The sequence below is a fragment of the Hypanus sabinus genome, chromosome 14 (assembly GCF_030144855.1).
Source record: "Hypanus sabinus isolate sHypSab1 chromosome 14, sHypSab1.hap1, whole genome shotgun sequence".
In the NCBI taxonomy this organism is placed as follows: domain Eukaryota; kingdom Metazoa; phylum Chordata; class Chondrichthyes; order Myliobatiformes; family Dasyatidae; genus Hypanus; species Hypanus sabinus.
In genome coordinates this window covers 28,209,845-28,233,594 of record NC_082719.1, presented here as the reverse complement: position 1 = coordinate 28,233,594, position 23,750 = coordinate 28,209,845, and the positions used below count along the sequence as shown (strand labels likewise).

At 41.2% G+C, this 23,750-nt stretch overlaps 1 protein-coding gene and 1 long non-coding RNA gene across 2 annotated transcripts in view; one reads left to right on the top strand and one right to left on the bottom strand.

Annotated features, from left to right (window-relative positions):
• The window catches only part of fam184b (family with sequence similarity 184 member B), a 205,401-nt gene that overhangs the window by 142,984 nt on the left and 38,667 nt on the right, over positions 1-23,750 (top strand). Inside the window, exons 5-8 of the mRNA XM_059988930.1 lie at positions 4,666-4,872; positions 6,415-6,525; positions 6,604-6,744; positions 16,212-16,321. Of these exons, the coding sequence (XP_059844913.1) occupies positions 4,666-4,872; positions 6,415-6,525; positions 6,604-6,744; positions 16,212-16,321 (569 nt within the window). The remainder of the gene's footprint in view (positions 1-4,665; positions 4,873-6,414; positions 6,526-6,603; positions 6,745-16,211; positions 16,322-23,750) is intronic.
• On the bottom strand, positions 1,786-23,514 carry LOC132404631 (uncharacterized). The gene is made up of 3 exons (XR_009515611.1): positions 23,213-23,514; positions 20,958-21,038; positions 1,786-4,308 (listed from the first exon to the last, which is right to left on the bottom strand). It is a non-coding gene; the product is annotated as an uncharacterized LOC132404631 (long non-coding RNA).

The window sequence follows — 23,750 nt, the reverse complement described above, 5'->3', positions numbered from 1 at the left end:
CAGTTCCACTCCATCAGGAAAGTGAAATGGGAGCATTCTAATTTACAGCTACTTCTGTGATACCAGAGACACAAGGCACACGTGGCAGGGAATTCAGAGGATTACGGATTACAAGTCTACCATGCACGTCAATGACCAGGATGCTTCACTCCCTGAGAAGTCTTGTACACCTGGCAAGGAAGGCACCCTTACCCCCTAGGAAATCAGATACACCATCTGGCTGAAGCTAAGGTGTGGAAGACCCTGGGCAGAATATACCAGAACGGGTTCTGAAAGGCTACGCAGCTCAGCTGACAGAGATGATGATGGATATAGTCAACATTTCTCTGGAACAATCCATTGTCCCCTCAGTCTGCAAGCTGGCAACCGTCATTCCAGTGCCAAAAAATGCAATTGTAACCTACCTAAGTGACCAGCATCCAGTGGCATTAGCATTAACTATTATAAAATGCTTTGAGCAGCTGGTCATGGAACACATTAAAGCCTCTCTCCCAGATACACTGGACCCTTTCCAATTCACTTATTGCTCAAATTGATCCAGTGATGAGGCAATAGCCTCTGCCCTCCACTCTATCCTGTCCCACTTGGAAAATGGGGCCTCATATGCCAGTGCTGTTTATAGACTCAGTTCTGCATTCAACACCATATTACCCAGAAACTGGTGGGGAGACTGTCCTCGTTGGGTCTCAACATCTCCCTCTGCTACTGGATACTGGACTTAACAGTAAGGCCACAGTCAGTCCCTGTGAGCAGCAACGTCTCTAGTCCCATTACGCCGAGCACTGGCGCTCCCCAAGGCTGTGTGTTCAGCCCGCTGATATGCACACTGCTGATGCATGACTGTGTTGCAGGATTCAGCTCAAACCATGCCACTAAGTTTGCAGTTGACACAGCAGTGGTTGGCCTCATCAAGAATTATGACAAGTCGGAGTATAGAGAAGAAATGGAATGGCTGGTGGATTGGTGTGAGAAGATCAATCTAATCCTAAACATGGAGAAGACAAAGGAAATCATTGTGAACTTCAGGAAGGTGCAGGCAAACCATCGCCCTCTGCCCCTCCAGAGAGAGTTAAGTGCACTAAGTTCCTGGGAGTTCACATCATGATGACCTCACCTGGTCCCTTAATATCACCTCCCTAAACAAGAAGGCACAGCAGCATCTCCATTTCCTAAGAAGATTGAGGCAAGCAAGGCTCCCCCCACCTTCCCCATCTTAACTGTATTTTACCACTGAGAACATCCTGACAAGTTGCATCTCCATCTGGTTTGGGAGCAGTCGAGCATCGGACCAGATGCCCCTACAGTGAGAACAGCTGAGAGGATCATAGGGGTCTCCCTACCATCCATCAGAGACATTTATCAGAAGTGCTGTGTCCTCAGGGCCCTTAGTATTAATAAGGATCTTAGCCATCCTTCCAGCATCCTCTTTGACTTTCTACCATCAGGCAGGAGACACTGATGCATAAAAACAAGAACGGACAGCATGAGAAACAGCTTCTTCCCTCAGGCCATCAGGCTTCTGAATTCCCTGCCACATCATATTCGAAGTGTCATTGGTTAATCTGTTCCAGTACAATATTTTATATTGATGTGCTTTAATTTGTTATTTATGTGTGATTCATCTGTAGATTTTTTCCTTACTTTCATAAGTTATTGTGTATTAAGTGTACTACTGTGCTTTACACCCTAGGTTGGAGAAACACCTCATTTCTTTTTTTTTTAATTTTTTTTTATTAGTTTTTCAAAACATTTTACAAATTAAAAACCCCAAATCCCAATGAGGAACATTAAAACAGTGCAAAATTAAGCATACAATAACAATATGCTGCAAAGGAAGAGAATTTAGCAAAAAAAAACACCTAAATTAAAGACAAGTAAGCTTAGTGTCCTCCCCAAGCCCCACAACACAAGAAAAAAACAACAGCAACTCCAGACTAACCACAACACAATATAGAGAGTATAAGTCAGGACAGCCAAACTCCCAGACTGTGAATACACTCAGCAACAGAGGGTAATAATGCCTTCTACCAGAAAAAAAAAGGAGCTGAAAGCAAGGGACCGAAAAGAAAAAAAAACCCTAGTCAAGAGGAAGGTTATGAAAGTACTCGATAAAAGGTCCCCAGACCTTATGGAACTTTAGATCTGAATTGAGAACTGAATAATGAATTTTTTCGAGGTCCAGACAGGCCATGATGTCATTAAGCCATTGAGCATGAGTGGGCGGGGCAGCATCTCTCCATCTGAGGAGGATCAAGCGTCTAGCCAGGAGTGAGGCAAAGGATAATATTCGGCATTTGGTCGGACCCAGACATAAATCTGTCTCGCCCCAAAAACCGAACAGAGCAATTAAGGGGTTTGGTTCTAGGTGCTGATTCAGAATACACGATAACGTAGTGAAGACATCTTTCCAGAATTTCTCCAAGCTAGGACAGAACCAGTACATATGGATGAGAGAGGCCACGCCCCTCTTGCATTTACCACAGAGCGGACTAACGCTAGGGTGGAATCAAGATAGTTTAGATTTAGACATATGGGCTCTATGAACAATCTTAAACTGCAAAAGGCAGTGGCGAGCACAAAGAGAGGTTGAGTTAACCGATTTGAGAACTGAATCGAAACACCTCATTTCTATATACTTTATGCGGTTATATACATTATATGCGTGTATATAGAAAAATGACAATAAACTTGACTTGACATTAGCTCCACTTCACATGATAGCACAATCATAACATTTCCACTTCAAGCAGTTCTTCATTTTCTCAAAGGTTATGAAAAGCTGGGCACTGTCATGTCAACAGTCTGAGCCTTTTGCTGGGTAGGGGTGCTGCAAATTTCATGATTGCTTGGTCACTATCTTTGGTGCCTGGGTAATATCAAACATTTGGTTAAAAAAATTCAGTTTCTTCTCGCTGAGCACCTGCCATGCCCCAGATTCTACAGACTATGCAGTCACAGGAAAATCTTACCAGTTTAGTTTCAAACTCAGTAATCCATCTTGAATTGGTTGCAACATCAGCAGTACCTTCATCTGGGTACTGATTCCAGCTGCTAAATGTGTTTCTTTGCACTATAGTACTGGGTGTGGGACACTAGTTCAGCTAATTTAACCAATTCTTCAACTATTTCACTTCCTGGCACAGACATGACCAGAAGAAATTTCTTCATCTCTTCTGCAATGTCATTTGTAATAAAAAAAACACCCTGTTAAACTTACATCCACGATGCAAATGCACATCAAAGAACCTAAAGCATCAATGGTGGTTATTTTAAATTGCGCTTGTAAGCAGTAAAGGCCAAATCAGTCAAATCTAATTTAGTCTTGTTAAACTGCTCCTGCTCAAAGAAAAAAGGCAAAAATTACATGAGAGTCTATCAAAATTTTCTTCTGGATCATTCTGGTTAATGTTTTTCATCCTTGTTAACAATATTTAAAACTCAAACAAGTACAACATTCATGGTGTATTTGATCATGTGCTACTATGCATGGACCCATTTTAGTTTTTGTCCTCATTCCACCACTAGAGAAATCAAATAGAACTTCTCCCAACAAGATTACCATACAAATGTTAACACTCTCACTATAACTGAGTGGGCAAAATTCGTATGTTGTTCACTTAAAGATTGTTGCCATATTATTTATTGCTCATCACGATTGCCCCTGAGGAAGCAGTAATGATCATCGCTCTTCATCCATGGCTATGTTTGTTGGATGTGCTTCTACATTCTTTTTCAGTAAGGAGTCCCAAAATGTAGAGCCAGCAACCTATCATTTGCTTCATAACAACAGAAATTGGAAGTCAAAATCAAAAGATTTAAAAATAAGTTGTATGAATTAAAACTTTAAATATTCTGCTATGCTGGCCGTATTGCCTCCAACCAAGAAAGTTTCACTGATTCAACAAGACTAATATAAGTCAGGTAGTATTTTATAACTTTTCGCAAAACACAGCAAATTACAGAAGTTATAAATAAAAGCAAATCCAAATCTAGTTTACTTTGCTTATTCTGGACCTTCATTTTGGGGAGGTGAAGTTCAACCTTCAGGATGAACACCAGAGCTTGTAGGTTACAGTCATTCAGCAACAGGAGTTCTTCCTCTCCAGTACATCTTCCTCCCATCTGTTTGTGTTTTTCTCTCTTCTTTTGGTTTACGTTGCTCAGTCCCTATTTTCCCACCTTGGTTTCCTCTCACTCTCAGTTCTCTGCCCAAATTCTCAGAATTTACCAGTAATTTCCAGGGAGCTCATCCCCTCATTCTTGCAGTGCATTTCAATTTGTTAGGATGAACCCAAATGGACACAAGAGCTGTGGAAATCAAAAATAGTACTCAGATGCTAGAAATTCATAGCAGGTTAGGCTGTATCTGTGGGAGGAGAAACAGGGTTTCAGATTAACGCTTGGTTCCTTATGTCGGTTGTGGCCAAATTTTGTTTGTTTTACCCTGTAGTGACCTACTTTGGGACATGTTGCTGTGTTAAGGAGGCTACGTGATATAAGCTGTTACTGTTCAGTTCATTAACATTGTTAGGAATTGCTGATACTTTAGTTCCATGTTACATTTATTCAACGAAAAGCCACAGGCGCTGGAACTCTGAAATAAAATCAGTAAGTTCTGGGAATCTCACCTTGAAGCAGTTCAGTTCAGAATCTGCTATCTTACAGGTCATCGAGGCTCTTGCTCGTGAGAAAGAGGAACTTCATAAGAGGCATGAAGAGGAGCTGAAGAAACTGAAGCGAGTGGCAGAAGAGGAGAAGCTTCGTCTGAAGGAGCAGCTGATGAAAGGGCTGGAGGAGCTGGTAAAGAAGCATACCACTGAGATCAAGGCAGTACAGACCTCAATGGAATTAGAAAGGAAAAGAATGCAGAAGGTACATGGCTGCCTGAGCTTTTCTTACCTATGCTGCATTTGGTGTACTGTATAACACGGCTTCAGATCCACATTAGAGTAGCTTAATGTCACAGACACCAGGGTACAATGAAACTCATTGTTCATGTTAAGTTCACAGTGTAAACAGCAGGCATGGTAATGATATGAGACCCTCCATTGTTCAAGGTTGCCTCCAACTGTCTACATGATACACAAGCCACTATGCACACCGTGACATTACAATATGGAGAGCAAGTTGGCGCCATACAGTGGGTTCCCCCCTCCACAAAGCTAATGAGTCTCAAGGAATGGCATATACAGATACAATTTGGCACTAGTAGCATCACAGGAGATGCCAGTCAGCATTAAACTCAACATAGGTCTGCCTTGGGGACTCCAGCTGTGGATTTTTCTTCAGACTTTACTCCCTAAGCCTTCCCTGTGGTTGAGTATAGTCACAAGGCAGCAGAGGTTTGAGATCAGAGTTTTCCTTCTCCTAGATGAGCTGCCAACCATGTCTGATGAGACCCACATGCTGAAAGCACATGGTTTTAAGGTGCCAGTAACAGGCCTTTGCCCCTTCTCCAGTCAGTAGAAATAGCTCTGACAGGCTTAGTAGCTAAGACACACTTGAAGGCCAGGAGCAAGACTTGGTTGTCAGAGGCTAGTTGAGTCACATGCCACCAGAAGTATTTTATAGGTAGCAGGAGCTTATCCCCGTTATCTCCTCTAGCTATGACAACCTTAAGAAACCGGTAATAATAAATGCAACAATAAATACAAGGATTAGTACGAAACAGCAGGATGGTGTGAAGTTACTAGTATAGTCTGAAGTAATGCAGAAATAAATTTATAGGTAATGTATATAAAAATAAGAATAATTAAAACAGGATTTAAAATACCATGAAATCTGGTTTTGAAATCCAAACCTTATCTCTCAGACCAGTAGAAAGAAATGTTTAATAATTAATTAATATTCTTTTCCAAAGGAAGGATGCAGATAGTTCAGCAATAAATTTCCAGACCATATAGATTGCAAGTGACCTTTACCAGTCTGCACATTTTGTGGTTTGCATGGGACTTGCAAATGTCACAGGTGTGCAGTGGAATAGTATCCACGGCTTGTGGCTGAGCTGTGTCGAAGCTGACACGTTGATGTGTTTTAATTCTAACCAAGTGCTACCCTGTCTGGTTTTGAAAACTAACATCGAATCCAATCAAGCTGAAGGGATATAAAACATTCAAGGATTACTGTAGGTGGTAACCACTCCTCCCACTTCAATTACAGGATTTTTTATGACAGTTCATTTCATGGTGAATCTTACAGCAACAAAAGACATGGTAGTTACTGCAGAAGACATCAGTGCCTGAAAGCTAATACCATACTTTATACAGGCTGTGTAACCTTTGCTGTGAGTGGTTCAGTTGTCTACTTTAGTTACTGTAATGGAAAATTGTTTTTAGACAGTTAATTCAAATAATTTGATTCTGCAAAAATATAATGTAAGGTTTACATCTACAATAACTAACGTTGGTACTGCAGGAACTACAAAATCAGCTGGATGAAATTAACATCAAAGTCGAGAACGAAAGGCGTCTGTTAGAGAAAGAAAAGGAGGTACTTCATAATCGACTTCAGGATTCCCTACAGCAGGTGAGTTCCTCCAGAACTACCTGCAGGTGAAAGCAGCTTAGCATGCTTATTCTTACTCAACATTGGTTGGCTTTCTAGATTTCTAGGATGGAAAACTTAATGGAGCAGAGAAATAAGGGCGTAGAACACCCTGACCCTCACTGTACACAACTGCAAGCAAGTTATGAAAGCGTACTGAAGGATCGGGAACAGGCACTCAACAAGATATCAGAGCTGCAGGTGAGTGTGGATATCAGAGCTGCAGGTGAGTGTGGATATCAGAGCTGCAGGTGAGTGTGGATATCAGAGCTGCAGGTGAGTGTGGATATCAGAGCTGCAGGTGAGTGTGGATATCAGAGCTGCAGGTGAGTGTGGATATCAGAGCTGCAGGTGAGTGTGGATATCAGAGCTGCAGGTGAGTGTGGATATCAGATCTGCAGGTGAGTGTGGATATCAGAGCTGCAGGTGAGTGTGGATATCAGAGCTGCAGGTGAGTGTGGATATCAGAGCTGCAGGTGAGTGTGGATATCAGATCTGCAGGTGAGTGTGGATATCAGAGGTGGTAATTTAGCTAAAATTAGTTGTTTATTGCAGTGGCAATGGATCAACAGTAAGGATGGTTGCACTCCAAGACACATGCTACAAAATCTTGCTCATATTTGTAATGTGATCAGTATTTATAGTAACTATGTTGGAATGAGCTATCATTAAATCACTGATACTTGGACCGGTGTCAAATATGACATTTGGAGCAAAGGCAATTATCCAGCCAGCTTCCATGTCAAATCGCAGTTTATTACAACATTTGAAGGCATGTGTTTATGTAAACTTAATTACTTGGAATTGATGCAATTTTCTGGATTACTTCCACTGCATGGGTGTCATTTTTCATACATATTCAATTTTTCAAAGTTGCGTATTGGGTTAGGCACTTATCAATGTGCAAGGTTGATAAATGAGTGTTGCTTTGACGTTCAGCTCAGAATGCAAGTAAGTGCCTTTGAATAACTTTCTAAAACAAAACTTCATCTGAGTCAGACAAGACTGCTTTTAGCCCTTGTAACTGGAAATGCCACACAGCCGTAAAGTAACATGGAAACAGGTCCTTTGTTTTATCACTTCTGCTCCCAGCATCATGCCCATATACTGTATACACTAAACTTACACTGACCCCTTTTTTCTTATTCTTTCCACATTCCCATCAATTCCCTCAGTTTCTATTGCTTGCCCCCACACGGAGGATACTTTACTGTAGTACATTAAGAGCCAACCTGCACTTGTTTGTTATGAGGGATCAACTGGAGCCCCTGAAGGAACCCTCGCAGTTACAGGAAGTGCAAACTCCACACAGACAGCAAAAGAGGTTGGAATCAAGCCCCGATTGTTGGAGCTCAGATGCAGCACCTCTACCAACTGTACCACAGTGCCACAGAGAACTGCCCCACTGGGCAAAAAGGGAAGGACTGGCATTCCAGTGTGAGTAAATTCTGCAAAAGGCAACCTCTGCCGCACTGACGTGGCACTAGTATCCTTGTGGAGAAGGTATATAAAGCAATGGGAAGTATTTAAAGCAGCAGCATGCTGCAGAAAATAAGAATGAACAGCAGGATTATTAAACCTGGAATGAATCATTGAAAATATCATGGTGAAAGAAAATCAAAAGCTGTAAACAATTATAGAAGGGAGGGGAAACTAATAGAAGAAAATGTCAATAAAAACTTGAAAATTTGAAAATATTGAATTCAATATTGGATGGTATGCATAGTTATGCACAAACAACTGAATAAAAAAATCTATTATTATTGATAACAATAGAGGGATACCACATGGTAGCTAAAATGCATTCAATGCTTTAATTTGGACAGGACTGAGAGGCTAATGGGCTAGAGTAAAAATCAAAGGAGCACTGCCCATGGTTGAGGCTCACCTCTGAATAAAGTTCAACTTATCTGGAACAATCTGGACAATCAGAAGTTGCAGTGGAGTGTTCGCTGACTCCCTGAGACACAGCATGTGATGGGAGGGGCAGGAAAAGCCCAGCCAAGAAAGGCGGAGAAACGTTGACAACCAGCCATCCCATAACACACAAAGAAGATGACGGGTCCAGGTGAAGGGTCTTGACTCAAAATGATGACTCTTAATCTCCATCCATAGATGTTGCTTGAACTGCTGATGTTTCTCCAGAATCCAGCATCTGCATTCTCTTGTGTTTCTAGCCCTGGTCTAGCCAGAAGTTTCAAAGCTGGCAAACCCTAACCTCCAAGAACTACTAAATCTTTTCTAAACCATAAAATGACTGTTAAACTTAAAAATATTTTAATATAATGCACTTAAAACACAAATAAAACAATACCTATATTAATCTGAATTAATTAATACTTATCTTAATCCCTCAGGGTTAAAATTTCTATTGGAATGATAGGGAATGTGCTCATTGTGTGAGGTAAAATTTGACATGGGCTTTTTGTGAAGATTCCTTATCAAAAGTAAAGGGAAAATATCAGAATTTCAGGCACACTCACTGGATTCCAGCAGCTGAACAAATAGCAATCCCTAACTGCAATGTTGTTACCTGCACTCATGTGAACGTTCTGGAGGAATGGACATTCTCAGATAATGGAATCTTCAGGGATATTCACTGCATTCCTAGTGCTCAAGGTGTAACATTTCCTAGAGGAAAACGGAGGGACAAAGCTATGTTGGAAAAACTTACACTGTAGCACGTATTTTTCTGAGGTATATATGAAGGTAACATTCATATAGATAGATTTAGTAGTATTTTCATTGAAAGCACAACACCAGCCAATAAGTAGAGTTGAGACGAGGCATGAGACTCAGAACAAACTGTCTTTGTATAGCAAAAATAGTCTATAAAAACCAAAATGGGACTGGCAAGTAAATGTGACCAGCTGAGGTAGTTAACTTAGTTCCACTTGGAAGGTTAGTTAAGAAGGTTCAATCATTAGGTATTAATGCTGGAGTAATAAAATGGATTCAACAGTGGCTAGCTGGGAGATGCCAGAGAGTAGTGGTAGTGGTGGATAATTGTTTATCGAGATGGAGGCCGGTGACTAGCGGGGTGCCTCAGGGATCTGTTTTGGGCCCAATGTTGTTTGTAATATACATAAATGATCTGGATGATGGGGTGGTAAATTGGATTAGTGAGTATGCCGATGATACTAAGGTAGGAGGTGTTGTGGATAATGAGGTGGGTTTTCAAAGCTTGCAGGGAGATTTATGCCAGTTAGAAGAATGGGCTGAACGTTGGCAGATGGAGTTTAATGCTGAGAAGTGTGAGGTTCTACATTTTGGCAGGAATAATCCAAATAGAACATACAGGGTAAATGGTAGGGCATTGAGGAATGCAGTGGAACAGAGAGATCTAGGAATAACAGTGCATAGTTCCCTGAAGGTGGAGTCTCATGTAGATAGGGTGGTGAAGAAGGCTTTTGGAATGCTGGCCTTTATAAATCAGAGCATTGAGTACAGAAGTTGGGATGTAATGTTAAAATTGTACAAGGCATTGGTAAGGCCAAATTTGGAATATTGTGTACAGTTCTGGTCACCGAATTATAGGAAAGATATCAATAAATTAGAAAGAGTGCAGAGACTATTTACTAGGATGTTACCTGGGTTTCAGCACTTAAGTTACAGAGAAAGGTTGAACAAGTTAGGTCTCTATTCATTGGAGCATAGAAGGTTGAGGGGGGATTTGATCGAGTTATTTAAAATTTTGAGAGGGATAGATAGAGTTGACGTGAATAGGCTGTTTCCATTGAGAGTAGGGGAGATTCAAACGAGAGGACATGATTTGAGAGTTAGGGGGCAAAAGTTTAAGGGAAACACGAGGGGGTATTTCTTTACTCAGAGAGTGATAGCTGTGTGGAATGAGCTTCCTGTAGAAGTAGTAGAGGCCAGTTCAGTTGTGTCATTTAAGGTAAAATTGGATAGGTATATGGACAGGAAAGGAGTGGAGGGTTATGGGCTGAGTGCGGGTAGGTGGGACTAGTTGAGATTAACAGTTCGGCACGGACTAGGAGGGCCGAGATGGCCTGTTTCCGTGCTGTGATTGTTATATGGTATAGTTCGCAAGAACAGGCTGGGCCAATGGGCCTGTTTCCATGCTGTATGAATCTGTGATGCTAAAATCAATTGATTCAACACTCAAAGAAAGAAGTATTTCCAAAATATTGCTGAGTAGGGATGAAGTTGCAGATAAATAAATCAGTCTTTGACACCTCCAGCAAAATGGACACCAATTGAGCCTAACATAGGAACTGCCTAAACATCTCTATTTTGACCTGTTGCAACATTCCCACTGGAGCTTTTGAGAAGCTGGAAGGGCAGTGATTTATTTCTGTGCTTTGCCCTGGAGCACGTAGTAAAAACGAAACAGCTGAGGTTTTTAGACAGTTCAGGTCCGAAAAAATGGTTTCATCATATGATTGCACCAAACCATGCTGAGTAATATTGATCGACGTGAATGAAGCTCACAACTGTGGGATGAAATTCTGCCTAATCTGTCCAGTCATTTCCGTAAACTTGACCCCTAAACACAGAGTCACTGCTACAGGAAAGTCAATACTAAAAAACCTCCAAAGAAAACTCTGGTCTCTCCAACACTTCACACAAGCAATCCGATAACTCCTTAACCAACAGGAGCATCATAATGTCCATAGTACCTGGTTTGGCCACCAAAAGCACTAATGAGATCCATTTTAAGCTTCCGAGCACCATCATAGCTCATTGAGGGATAAACTGATCTATAGCCATCTGAAGAATAAGATATAAAACCAGCAACTGTACCCAGTACAGTGTCTTGATAGTCAGCACTGTCAAGATTTTCCATAAACCAAAGTCTCAAGGACTTACCCATCTATGATCCATGAACAGAGGAGATCTCATAAAGGCTCTGAGATAGTCGGTGCTCCTTTACAGAGCAATTTGGAATATCTGTTCATCAAAACTGTGTCTTGAGTGCCCTCAACTCTCTGCATGTTTGCTACAACCTCAGTGCTGTCATAAGAACTGGTGGTAAAGGCTATCCGACAGTAAAACAGAAAAAGGCTTCTGGTGCAGGCAAAGTCTCAACCAGTACTAAGATATGATGGAGGGCTATCTCTAATGTCATTTCACAACCTTATCTCCTTTATGTACTCTGACTGGATTTCCAGGATGATGAACAAAGTACCCCCATTGCTTCCGCCCTGGTTCATAGGAATTTATGGCTGAAGACTGCAATTAGTGGCCTAAAAATGCAGCTGGTGGGAAGATGCTGAAGGCCAGCACTCTCCAACAGCAATATCTACAGGCCAATCACAAAAAGGAGTGTGTGAGATCCTATTAACCACACCAGCACTACACCCCCCCCCCCCACACCCTACCCCTTCAAGATGCTCTATCCTTCCCGGTAATACCCTTGCATCTCCAGAGGACTCATCATTCATTTCAGAACCTCTAAAATGCAGTGTGATTGATCCTTGAAGGGAAGTATCTTGCAATATAGTGGGGAAAAAATAGCATACCAGAGCTGACAAAAGCACAATGGGCTGAGTGCCCATTTTCAGTGCAATGCCATTCTGTAAACCTCAGAAATAATGAAATGGGAAAGTGACTGTATTGTTGAATGACATTGAACAATTGATAGTTGACTTGAATGAAGCAATTATACTGAATGGAATTTATAAATTCCTTTATAAAATCATTTAGAAATTGATAGGTTAATCGAGGAAAGTGAACATAAGTTTATTACAAGCAAGTCATATTTTTAAAAATGTAATAACAAGTGGATGGATAGACAAAGGGAATAGTATAGATGGATTTTCAAATAATGTTCAATGTACTGTGACCAATAGAGCTCTTGAAGAAATGCACACATAGAGTGAGGATGTTTCTAAACAGATTATTTTTACTTACAAATGGGAAACAGATTGAATTCCTGCCCTGAGAGTCAGTGAGAGTTGTTCAAAGTGGAGGAGGGATCAGAACAATGCACATACAGTGCTGAGATGGCCTTTGTCCGCAACTTGCGTGGGTGATTTTTAAATAGGATTTTGCAAACATGTTTCAAAATTTCTTGACAACATAGTGAAGGAGATTGTAGAGATGGTGCAATGAAATACAAAACACAGTTCTTAACAGGGTAGTCAGATGGGCTTCGCACTTTCCTTCCTTCCCTTGTAGGATCAGTGTGAACTGATGTTTGATCGTCAGCACAGACTGGAGCTGAAGGGCCTTCCTCAGATGTGTATCTCTGATTTGAGGAGGACATGGTGAGGTTAACAGGTTCAATTTTCACAGGTTTCCTGACACCCATGCTCAACACTCACCTGCTTGCTCAGTCTCCTTCTACCATGCAAGCATCAACATCCTCCTCAACTCCAGCCTTCCCAGTGCAAACAACATTACACATTGGCATCTGAACAGGCCCCAGCCACCATGATATGTAACAATTTTAAGTAAGACCCTAAACCAAATAAATATGAACATTAAAATAACAAAGGGGATTCAACTCATTGGAAATTAGGTATGCCCAGGCTCCCCAATCTCAGTGACATTTAAAATCGTTCAGAGGCAATTCAAAGTAACCACCCAATTAAAGGAATATTACAATTATTATAACTTTTAAAAAGCAAATACCTAAAACTAATTAAAACCAAATAAATAGATTAAAGTACCAAAGGGAATTCAAATAATTAGGAATTGCCTGCAACTTCTCTCCCTCAAACTCTCCTTTGGAGCAAATGGAGTTACCAAGCCTGCTAATCTAATCTGCTATAGATTCGACAGGCAGGTTTTAACTCCTGTTGCTGTCTCAGGGCAGAGTTACATGAGAGTTTAATGAACTAGTTTCCTTTTTTTGCATATTTATTACTGCATGGAATTGCTAGTGTTTCTCTATGTCAGTGGCTAATAGCTGGGGCGGCTGTGCAGAGTGTGTGTGGATATGAAAGCCTGAACTTTAAATCTTCGAGATGCTCAGCAAAGATTTGCTGACTTCACATGAATATGGAAGTCTTCATGGAGTCCCAGTGCAGAAGCACAAATGTTCTGCAGTTCCAGCTTAGGATTCTGCCTGTTGAACCTACTATCAATTGCATATTGCACATTTAAACGGAGAAGTAACGTAACAATTCTACTCCTCATGTTTATGAAGGATGTAAGTAATAAAGTCAATTCAATTCAATTCACAATGTTACAGTGAACAAACAGTTGAAGTTGTATATGACACTTGTGAGGTTGAATTTGGAGTTTTGTGTGCTGTTCTGGTCCCCTACCTACAGGAAAGATATCAAAAAGCTGGAAAGAGTGCAGAGAAAATTTACGAGGACTCGAAGACCTGAATTATACAGAAAGGTTGAATAGGTTAGGACTTTATTCCCTGATGTGCAGGAGATGAGGGGAGATCTTATTGAGATTTACAAAATTATGAATATAGATTGGGTGACTGCTTGCAGGCTTTTCCCCTCAGGTTGTTTGAGAGAAACATAGAAACATAGAAAACCACACAATACAGGCCCTTCGGCCCACAATGCTGTGCCAAACATGTACTTACTTAGAAATTACCTAAGGTTACCCATAGTACTGTATTTTTCTAAGCTTCATGTACCTATCCAGGAGTCTCTTAAAAGATCCTATCGTTTCCGCCTCTACCACCGTCACCAGCAGCCCATTCCATGCACTCACCACTCTCTGCATAAAAAAAGGTACCCCTGACATCTCCTCTGTACCTACTTCCAAGCACCTTAAAACTGTACCCTCTCGTGTTAACCATTTCAGCCCTGGGAAAAAGCCACTGACTATCCACACGATCAGTGTGGATCAACTAGAACTAAAGGTTATAGGTTTTGGGTGAAAGGTGGAATATTTAAGGGGAATCTGAGGGGAAAGTTCTTCATTCAGAGCACGGTGCAAGTGTGGAACAAGCTGCCAGTGCAAATGGTAGATGCAGGTTCAGCTGTAAAATGTAAGTAACTTTTGGACAGGTACATGGATAAGAGGGGTATGGAAGGCTTGATGGTTCAGATGATTGGCTGAAAGGCCTGTTTCTGAGCTTTCTGAGTCATTGACTCTACAGTGACAGTGACAGGATTGTAAAATGCTGGAAACTGGAGTATTGGCAGCAGTGGGAAATTTCTTCTGCTGTTTTTCAGCTGGAGCCTTCTCCAGTGCAAATGCGGACCACTAGCACAGTGAGGCAGAGCTATTCTGCCCTGCAAGTTCCTGCCATACAGAACGTCCTCTCATGGAAGTTAGAGTGCCAAATGAAAAGCAATTTTCAAGTAGAAGGCAATAATGTTAGTTTGTTCTGGCAGACCTTATGTGTTGAATGTTCCCTTTCTGTTGTGTTAACGTAGTTGGTTCCAGCAGAGACATGTATGTGAATACCCATCTCCACATTCCCCAATTATGAAATTACAGTCTTGGAAAAACCTTGTTTCTCTGTCTCATGTTCCCACTATTTTTCCAATGAAAAGAGAAATAGACACTTCAAACTCAAATTCATAATATGCTAAAATGATAAATAAAACCATCAAAATATAAACTTCAGTTCAGATATGATGAATGGGGAATAACAATATTGGAAGTTCAGTTATCACATATGTTTACATCCACTTTTCCTTTAAATTTCAATTGCATCTTTCCACTTCCTTCCTCATTATGTTGATAGGCTGGTGAGGAAAGCACACAGCATGCTTGCCTTCATGGTTTGAGGCATAAAATGTAATAGTTGGCTGTTACTTTGCACCTTTACAAAACACCAGAGATTCGTGTGCATTTCTGTTCACTAAAAAGGAGTACAGAAGAGATTCACTGGGATGTTACTTGGATGAGAGAAGATTAGTTTTGGGGAGAGATGAAATAGACTGGGCTTGTTTCTCAGGAACGGGAAGGCTGAATTATCTGCCAGTATAAGAAACATAGATATAGTGGATTACCAGAACCTTCTCCCATGGTAGTTATATTTTCAAAAAATATACACTTAAGGTGAGAAGAAAAGTGTGAAAAGGAATAAGAGAGGAAAGTTTTATTATGCAGATAATGGTTGATATTTGGAACTTGCTGCCAGAGGAGATGGTGGAGCAATATGCAATTCTAGGCTTAAGACAGACACTTAGGCAGACAAGGCACAGAAGCATACAGACTTAATGCTGGGAAATGGGATTAGTTTAGGTGGTAGAAAGGTGCCAAAGGGCACAGTCTGTGCTTACTTTAAATGTGCAGAAAACTTCAGCAATAGCCCTTCAACACATGTCTAAAAGTACTCCTTAAAAGTTTGTAGTCAATGAATAATCATCTCTTAAGTAATAGCAGCTAATCATATGATAATTCCACTATTTTTTTAAGGGTTCACTGGGGGATGGCGCAATAGCATAACAGTTAGGATAATGCTTTGAAGTGCCAGTGATCATAAGATTGGGGTTCCATTTCCACTGCTCTCTGTAAAGTTCTACTCATGACCATGTAGAATTCCTCTGGGTGCTCCGGTTTATTCCCACTCTCTGAAGAAGTACAGGTTAGGGCTAGTAAGTAGTGGGAATGTTGTGTTGGCAACAGAGTGTGTGACAGTTGTGGGCTGCACCCAGCACGCCCTCTGACTGTATTGGTCATTGATTCAAACAATGCAATTCACTGTCTGTTTCGATGTTTTGATATACATGGGATAAATATAGGTAACTTATTATCTTTTTTTATTGATTTATCAGGAGATATTGAAGAAGCAGAAAGAACAACATGAAGCTTTGGTTTCCTCCTTGCAAAATGAACACCTTCAACAAACACAACAAGTAGAAGCTAAGTGGAGAGAGAAAATGCGGTACGTTACATTCTACAAAATAGCACTTGCACTGGAATATATTTATTACAATCCTGAACCTATCTCATCATATCAGAAGCTTACCCTGGGTGCAATACAAACTGTTAGAGGAACTCAGCAGGTCAGCCAGCACCTGTAGAGGAAAATGGACTGTCATCATTTCTGCTTGAGACGCTTCGTCAGTGTTGTGTATTTAATATTTCAGTAATATTTCAGCAATGTTGTAAGTATGTTGTTTGATTAAGCATTCTTGTTGGTGTGGTGTAAATAACTCATTACAGGTTATAGGTAAAAATAAATGAATTGCATACATCATGACGTGACTGCGTGGTGCCGTACTTAAAGTAAACACAAAGTTAGACCAACATTTCAAACTCCTCCTTTGTTCTTCTTTCAATAAATGTTATGCTTTTGCATAAGTTATAACTTTGCATAAATTGCACACGTTGATATTGAGGGGATGGTGTTAAATGCCAAGCTATAACCAATAAAGAGCATCCTGATATATGCATTTTACTGTCCAGATGTTCCAGGGTTCTTTAAGAGCCAATGAGATGGCATCTGCTGTAGACTTGTTGCTTCATTAGGTAAATTGAAGTGGATCCAAGTCACCATTCAGATAGGAGCTGATATGCTTGAACGCCAGCCTCTCAAAACCCTTCATCACTGTGGTTGTAAGTGCCACTGGCTGATGGTCATTTAGATAGATTACCATGCTCTTTTTGGGTACCCGAACAATTGAAGCATGCTTGAAGCAGGTGGGTACCGCACACTGCCGGAGCAAGGGATTGAAGATAGCTGTGAATACACCAGTCAGCTGGTCTTCAGTACTCAGCCAGATACTCCAACTGGATCAGATACTTTCCTTGGGTTCACTCCCTTGAAGGCAACCTGCACATAATCTTCAGATTCTAAGACCAAGGGATCATCAGGGGACATGAGGGGTGCGCAATAGTTCCTCCCTGCTCTGGTGATCAATGCAAGCATAGAAAGCATTGAGCTCATCCTGAAGTGAAGTTCTGATGTCCCCTATGTGGCAAGATTTAACTTTGTAGGACATTACGGCGTTCAAACCCTGCCACAACCATCAAGCATCTCTCACTGATTCCAGTCCAGTCCAGAATCCTCACTTGGCCCTTGAACTGGCTTTCCGGAGATCATACCTGCACCTCTTGTAGCATTCTTGAACTCCAAATTTGAATGCTTTCGATCTGGCTCTCAGCAGATTCCAGATTTTATTGTTCATCCAGGGCTTCTGACTGGGGAAAAACCCTGAACAATTTTGAGGGGACATCCTGTAGGGAGAGAAAGCAGGTACAGGGTTCTGAGTTGGATGATCAGCCATGATCATACTGAATGGCGGTTCAGGCTCGAAGGGCCCAATGGCCTACTCCTGCACCTATTTTCTATGTTTCTATTTCTATCCTCACTCACGGATGTTTTAATAAAATCATTACAGACCCTGGTATAGTCATTCAAGTACTCAGATGAGTTATTAAACAGGGCCCAGCCCACTCCTCCACCTCTTGCAACCACTTCTTAGTTGTCTTGATCTCTGGAGCCTTGTTCTTTAGGCTCTGTCTGTATGCAGGTAGAAGAATTAATGCCTAATTATCTGATTTGCCAAAATGCAGTCTCAGGAAAGAGCAATAGGCATCATAGTGTAGCAGTAGCCTAATGTGTTGGGACCTCTGGTGTAACAGGTTAGGTGCTGGTGAAGATTTGGCAGAGTTTTCTTCAAACGGGCCTAGTTAAAGTCACTAAATATAACTTGAAATGCATTCAATTGGGCTGTTTCTTGACTGCAGATGACATTGTGCAGTTTTGCAAGTGCTTGCTTAATATCAGTTGCTGGTGGTATGTAAACTGCAGTCTGGATCATGGATGAGAACTCCCAAGGCAAAGAGAATGGTCTACATTCGAAGTTCTAGGTCAGGGTAACAAGAAGTTGACATAATACCAAAAAACAGGTGTTGATGCCAACCTCTGTCCCTTTGGCGGACAGCATATTGGACCACGCAAGGACCGTGCTGCTCAGAGGAATCATGAAAGTGACAAAAGTCCCAAAAGACAGCTCGTATGCTGTGTGTGTAGTTTGCACTTGTGCTGTTGTCAACGCATGTGCATTGTTCTCCCCATCCCCTAAATGAGAATACACCAGTTGAAGCCATCTCCCGCATGCATGCTTTTATTTAATTGATTGTAGTTGTGCACCGACACAACAAATTGGCGACAAGTATGAATGTCAGAGAATATCGCCAACTGCACTGACAGTTATGGGACCGAACAGCGAGAGTTAGACAATACGAGGAGGCAGTCAGAGACACTAGTAACAGTGAAAGGCTGAGCGAGTATGGTCTGTGCTCAAAAAGAGAGAAATGTGAGTTTTTCAAGAATGAAATCTCATACTGTGGACATGTCATTGTGGACATGGCTTACATAAGTCACAAGAGAAAACTGAAGCAGTGCTACAGGCACCCAAACCAGAAAATGTGTCACAACTCAGGCCATACTTGGGCCTTGTAAACTAGCACCACTGGTTTCTCCCAAACATTGCTGCACTGCTGCATCAAATGCTTGTCACATCTTCCTCTATTGGCAACTGAAGGGAAGAAGTCTTCATACTGCGACCCAGCATCGGTGCTCCACAACACATTGGTGGACCAGTTACCAGTAACAAATTCTGAAATACAACGGGAATCAAGGAATGACCGGACATTGTCAAAGGCCAAGAACTCACCAAGCAAGGATGGCCAGCTCACGGTAACCCTATGTTTCCAGAGTTCTCAGCGAGATGAGACCAACTATCAGTATGTCAAAGAACCCTGGTGTGTTGGATCTCATTTTGTGGTTCCCTTTAAGCTGCATGCCAGAGTTTTAAAAAATCAGCATGAAGGACACCTGGGTACAGTCAAGATGAAGAGTCTCGCCTGGAGCTACATATGGTGGCCAGGAATAGATAAACAGACCCCACAGGCACCATTATACCTGTGGGTATGGCCGTCTTCACCATGGCAAAGAGTACATATTGACTTTGCTGGGCCATTCATGGATGCCATGTTTCTGATTGCTGTGGATGCTCATTCAAAGTGGCTGGAGGTTATACCAATGAAGTCAATTACATCACCAAAGACTGTCTGCTCTGAGGACTATCTTCACCAGAAACAGCTTACCAGAAAAAAATTGTGAAAGACAACAGACTGCAAAACACGTCAGAAGAGTTCCAACAGTTCATGAAGAAAAACAGCATCAGACATAGCAAGTCAGCTCTTCACCACCCACCAATGGGCAAGCTGAAAGGGTTATCCAAAACTTCAAGAAGTCCATTAAAGCAACGGACGAGGAGGACAGCACAAGGTGGACAACTTCCTGTTTTGTGTATCGGAACTTCATTCATGTGATGATAAATCGAGCACCTGCAAGGCTGTTCATGAGCAAGAATCTGAGATCTCACATAGACCTCCTGAAACCAGACCTACAGAGGGAAGTGCAGAATTATCAGCTCAGCCAGTTTCCAAGTGAAGCAGCAAGGAGCTTTGAGATTGGTCAGGAAGTCCCAGCATGTGATCACCAAGAAGACAAGTGGACACCCAGAGGTCAGATATGGAGATGCTCAACCGAAGATCACACCTGAGTTGACCACATCCAACAAGGCGGACACGTTACAGTCACTGGACTTACTTCTCAGTGATGATCACGTCACTGATAGCAATGTGACACCAGCAACCGAGAATGTTGTTTTCTTAGACAAGATAGCAAACCTGATGCCACTCCACACTTTCACAAGTACTATCCTGAAAGAAAGAGAGCTATGAAGACTATGAAGTTAGAAGACTATGAAGTTAGTTTTGAACTTTTATTGTGAATGTATGTTTATTTGAGATCTGGGTTTATAAAAGGGAAATTGAATGTTTTGTACATATACATTTTTATGTTGATTTAATCTAAAGGAGGAGGAAGTGTAATGTATGGATCTATATTTTTTTAGAGTAATGACCCCCTCCCCTTCGCCCTATTTATTGATCTGTGCATGGACGGTTATCTATCCACGCACATTGTTCTCTCTCTCCTCTGCAATGTGAACACACCAGTTAAAGCCATCTCCCATGGGTGTGCTTTTATTTAATATATGTGTAGTTGTGCACAGACACAACATTGTGTATGACTTAGAGGACATCCCCAAGATGGGCTTCCAGCTCTGGGCCTCACGTACCTTAAAATATGCTAAGTTAGGTCTACAAGCATCTACTTCTATGAGAGTTATGCTTGCCATCTGTGGGTCATGTGTTTGTGATCCAAAGTCCAGAAAGTGGTGTCCAGAAATATGTTGCATGCTATAAGGCAACACTGAGCAGGCGTGAATGGTGGCACTGCAGGCACAGAGAGCCTAGAAGGTTAAGACCAGAGTTATGTGTAGAACTCACAGTAAATACTGCATATTCGTCTAAAAATTGTTCTTCAATAAATTGAAATATATGACACACTAAGTAATTTCATGTCACCATTCTTTTGTCAGAAGTAAATCATCACGATGCACACATTAATGCACTTGTACTCGGGGCTGTAGATTGCCATAAATGGATCTTTTAGTGCAGCACACCGTATCCCATAGCAGATGTTTTAATTAACTACTTACCACTGCATTAGTAATAGTAGTCTTGGTCCATATAATCCTGAGAGCCATTAGTGCACGGGGCATGTATGTATAAAGTCAATTCTGAAACCAGAAATGGTAATAGCATAAATGAGATCATTATGATTTGTCATTCACTTTATTGATTTATGTGAATAATATAAAATTTGGCAGGTTAACATAGTGTAGAATTTTAGTTGAGTAAATGATGCAGAGCAACTGATTCAATAATCGTGTTGGGCCACCTCTTTCCAGCCTGAATGCTGTGATGGTGTTATTCTGCGGCAGAAAGTATCAAGTGGCAGGTAAACCTAATCTACTGAATTACTTCAGTAATTCCTGATATTATAAAGGGGAAGTTATATAATGGTCCATTTTTATTCTCACAATTCTCCCAAAATACATACTTACCAATGTCTCTCAGTTCTAGATTTCTATACTCGCCTAACAATACTCGCCTTAATTACTCTCAAGTAAACATTTTGTGTGGAGCCATTGCAAAATAGAACAGAAAGCAGATCAATCGTTAACAATGTCAGTGGTGAGAAATTTAAATAAATGAAGCAAAGATTCCAGGGAGGAATGAATCAGAATCAGGTTTAATATCACCGGCAATTGTTGTGAAATGTGGCAATTTTGCATCAACAGTATAATGCAATACATGATAAATGTGGAAAAAAACGATTTACAGTAGGTATCTATATATGTACATTAAATAGTTAAATTAAGATAAGTACTGCAAAAACAGAAGTTAAACAAAAAGTAGTGAGAGATTCAATGTCCATTTAGGAATCGGATGGCAGAGGGGAAGAAGCTGTTCCTGAACCACTGAGTGTGTGCCTTCATGCTTCTGTACCTTTGCGATGGTAACAATGCGAAGCAGGCATGTCCTGGGTGGTGTGGGTCCTTTATGATGGATGGTGCCTTTTTGAAGTACCGTTCCTTGAAGATGTCTTGGATGCCACAGAGGCTAGTATCCGAGATGGAGCTGACTAATTTTACAACCCTCTGCAGATTCTTTCGGTCCTGTGCAGTGGCCCCTCCCCATGCCAGACAGTGATGCAGCCTGTCAGAATGCTCTCCACGGTCTGTAGAAGTTCTCAAATATTTTAGGTGACAAACCAAATCTCCTCAAACTCCTAATGAAATATAGCAGCTGTCTTGCTTTCTTTATGGCTGCGTCAATGTGTTGGAAATGAAAAAAAATCCAGTAAGGATTTCATGAGATTAATTCACTGAGTGGTTTTCCTTGCAGAGTTTATATGGTTTTTGGTTTTTATGTGAGATGAGAAGAATGAAGTTTTATATTTATAATTGGTTACCTCTTCCTCTGTGGTAATGTTTATCATGAAAGTACACAACCACTATTGAAGGTTTGGTGCTAATCTATCGTTTTTGGGGTCCGTTCTATTTCCTCATTGCAGTGAAGTGACATGTGACCAAATAAAATGAGTAAAGTCAAAACCGAGTTCAATTTATTGTCAATACACAGGTACATTTATTCACAGATGCAGTGAAAAGCTTACTTCCAGCAGTATCAGGGGCAATAGCATCATATAGCAGCATTCACAAAGTAAACATAAATTATGCACTATTTTTACAAAATTAGAACAATAAATATCAAAAGTCCATTTTAGTGCATAGTGGTCGGAGTGGTCACGGTGTTTCTAAATTGTAGTGATTAGGGTTTCGCTGTTACTTTTAAGAACCAGTTGGTTAAAGGGAAGCAGCTGTTCTTGACCCTAATGGGGTGGGTCTTCAGGAATCTTTATCTGCTGCCTAATGGTAGCTGTGAACAGATGGTATGGCCCGAGTGGTAGGGACGTCTGATGAAAGATCTTGTCCTCTTGAGATAGCATCTCCCGTAGATACTCCTATTGGTGGGGAAGGGTGTGCCAATGATATATTAGGCAGAGTCTACTACTCCCTGCAGCATCTTATATTCCAATTGTCATACCAGATCATGATGCAGTCAGTAAGAAAATAGTACATCTGTATAGGTACATTAAAGTTCAGTGACAAGCCAAACTTCTTTAACCTCCAAAAAGTGCTGGCATATTGTCCTTATGATTCCATCTATGTGCTGGGTCAAACACCCACTAATTTAAATCTGCTGACTGTCTCGACTGCCAGTCCCCCACTGTAGACTGGTGGATGTTCACCTCCTTCCCCTTCCTGAAGTAAACAATCAGCTCTTTTAGTTTTGCTATGTTGGACAAAAGGTTGTTTTTGCGACTCCACTCAACCACGTGACTTACCTCGCTCTGGTAAGATGACTCGTCACCAACTATGATTCATCCAACAACATTGGTGGCATCGCCACATTTGAGGACAGCATTGGAGCTGTGCTTAGCCACTCAGTCGTGTGTACAGAGAATGGAGCAGGGAGCTAAATAAACAGCACCTGTGTTGATTGTCAGCGAGGAGGAGATGATGTTACCAATCCTTACCCACTGAGACCTGGCAATAAGGATATGTAGATTTTCTCTTCTCTGGCAGTGAGGAAGTTGAGTATCCAGTTGCAGAGGGAGTTACAAAAGCCTTGGTCCTGAAGGTTGATGGTGAGTCTGGATGGGTGATAATGTTGAACATCAAGCTGTAACCAGCCTAATGTGCAAATTCCTGTTGTCTAGATGGCCCAGAGCAGCGAGAAGAGACAAAGTGATCACATCTGCTGTTTACCAGTTGTAGTGGTAGACATATTGGAGTAGATCCAGAGTATTATGTGAATGTGATAAACACAATTATGCTTTTTTTTTTTAGCAATGTGATGTCCATTTCTAATTGTATTTGATA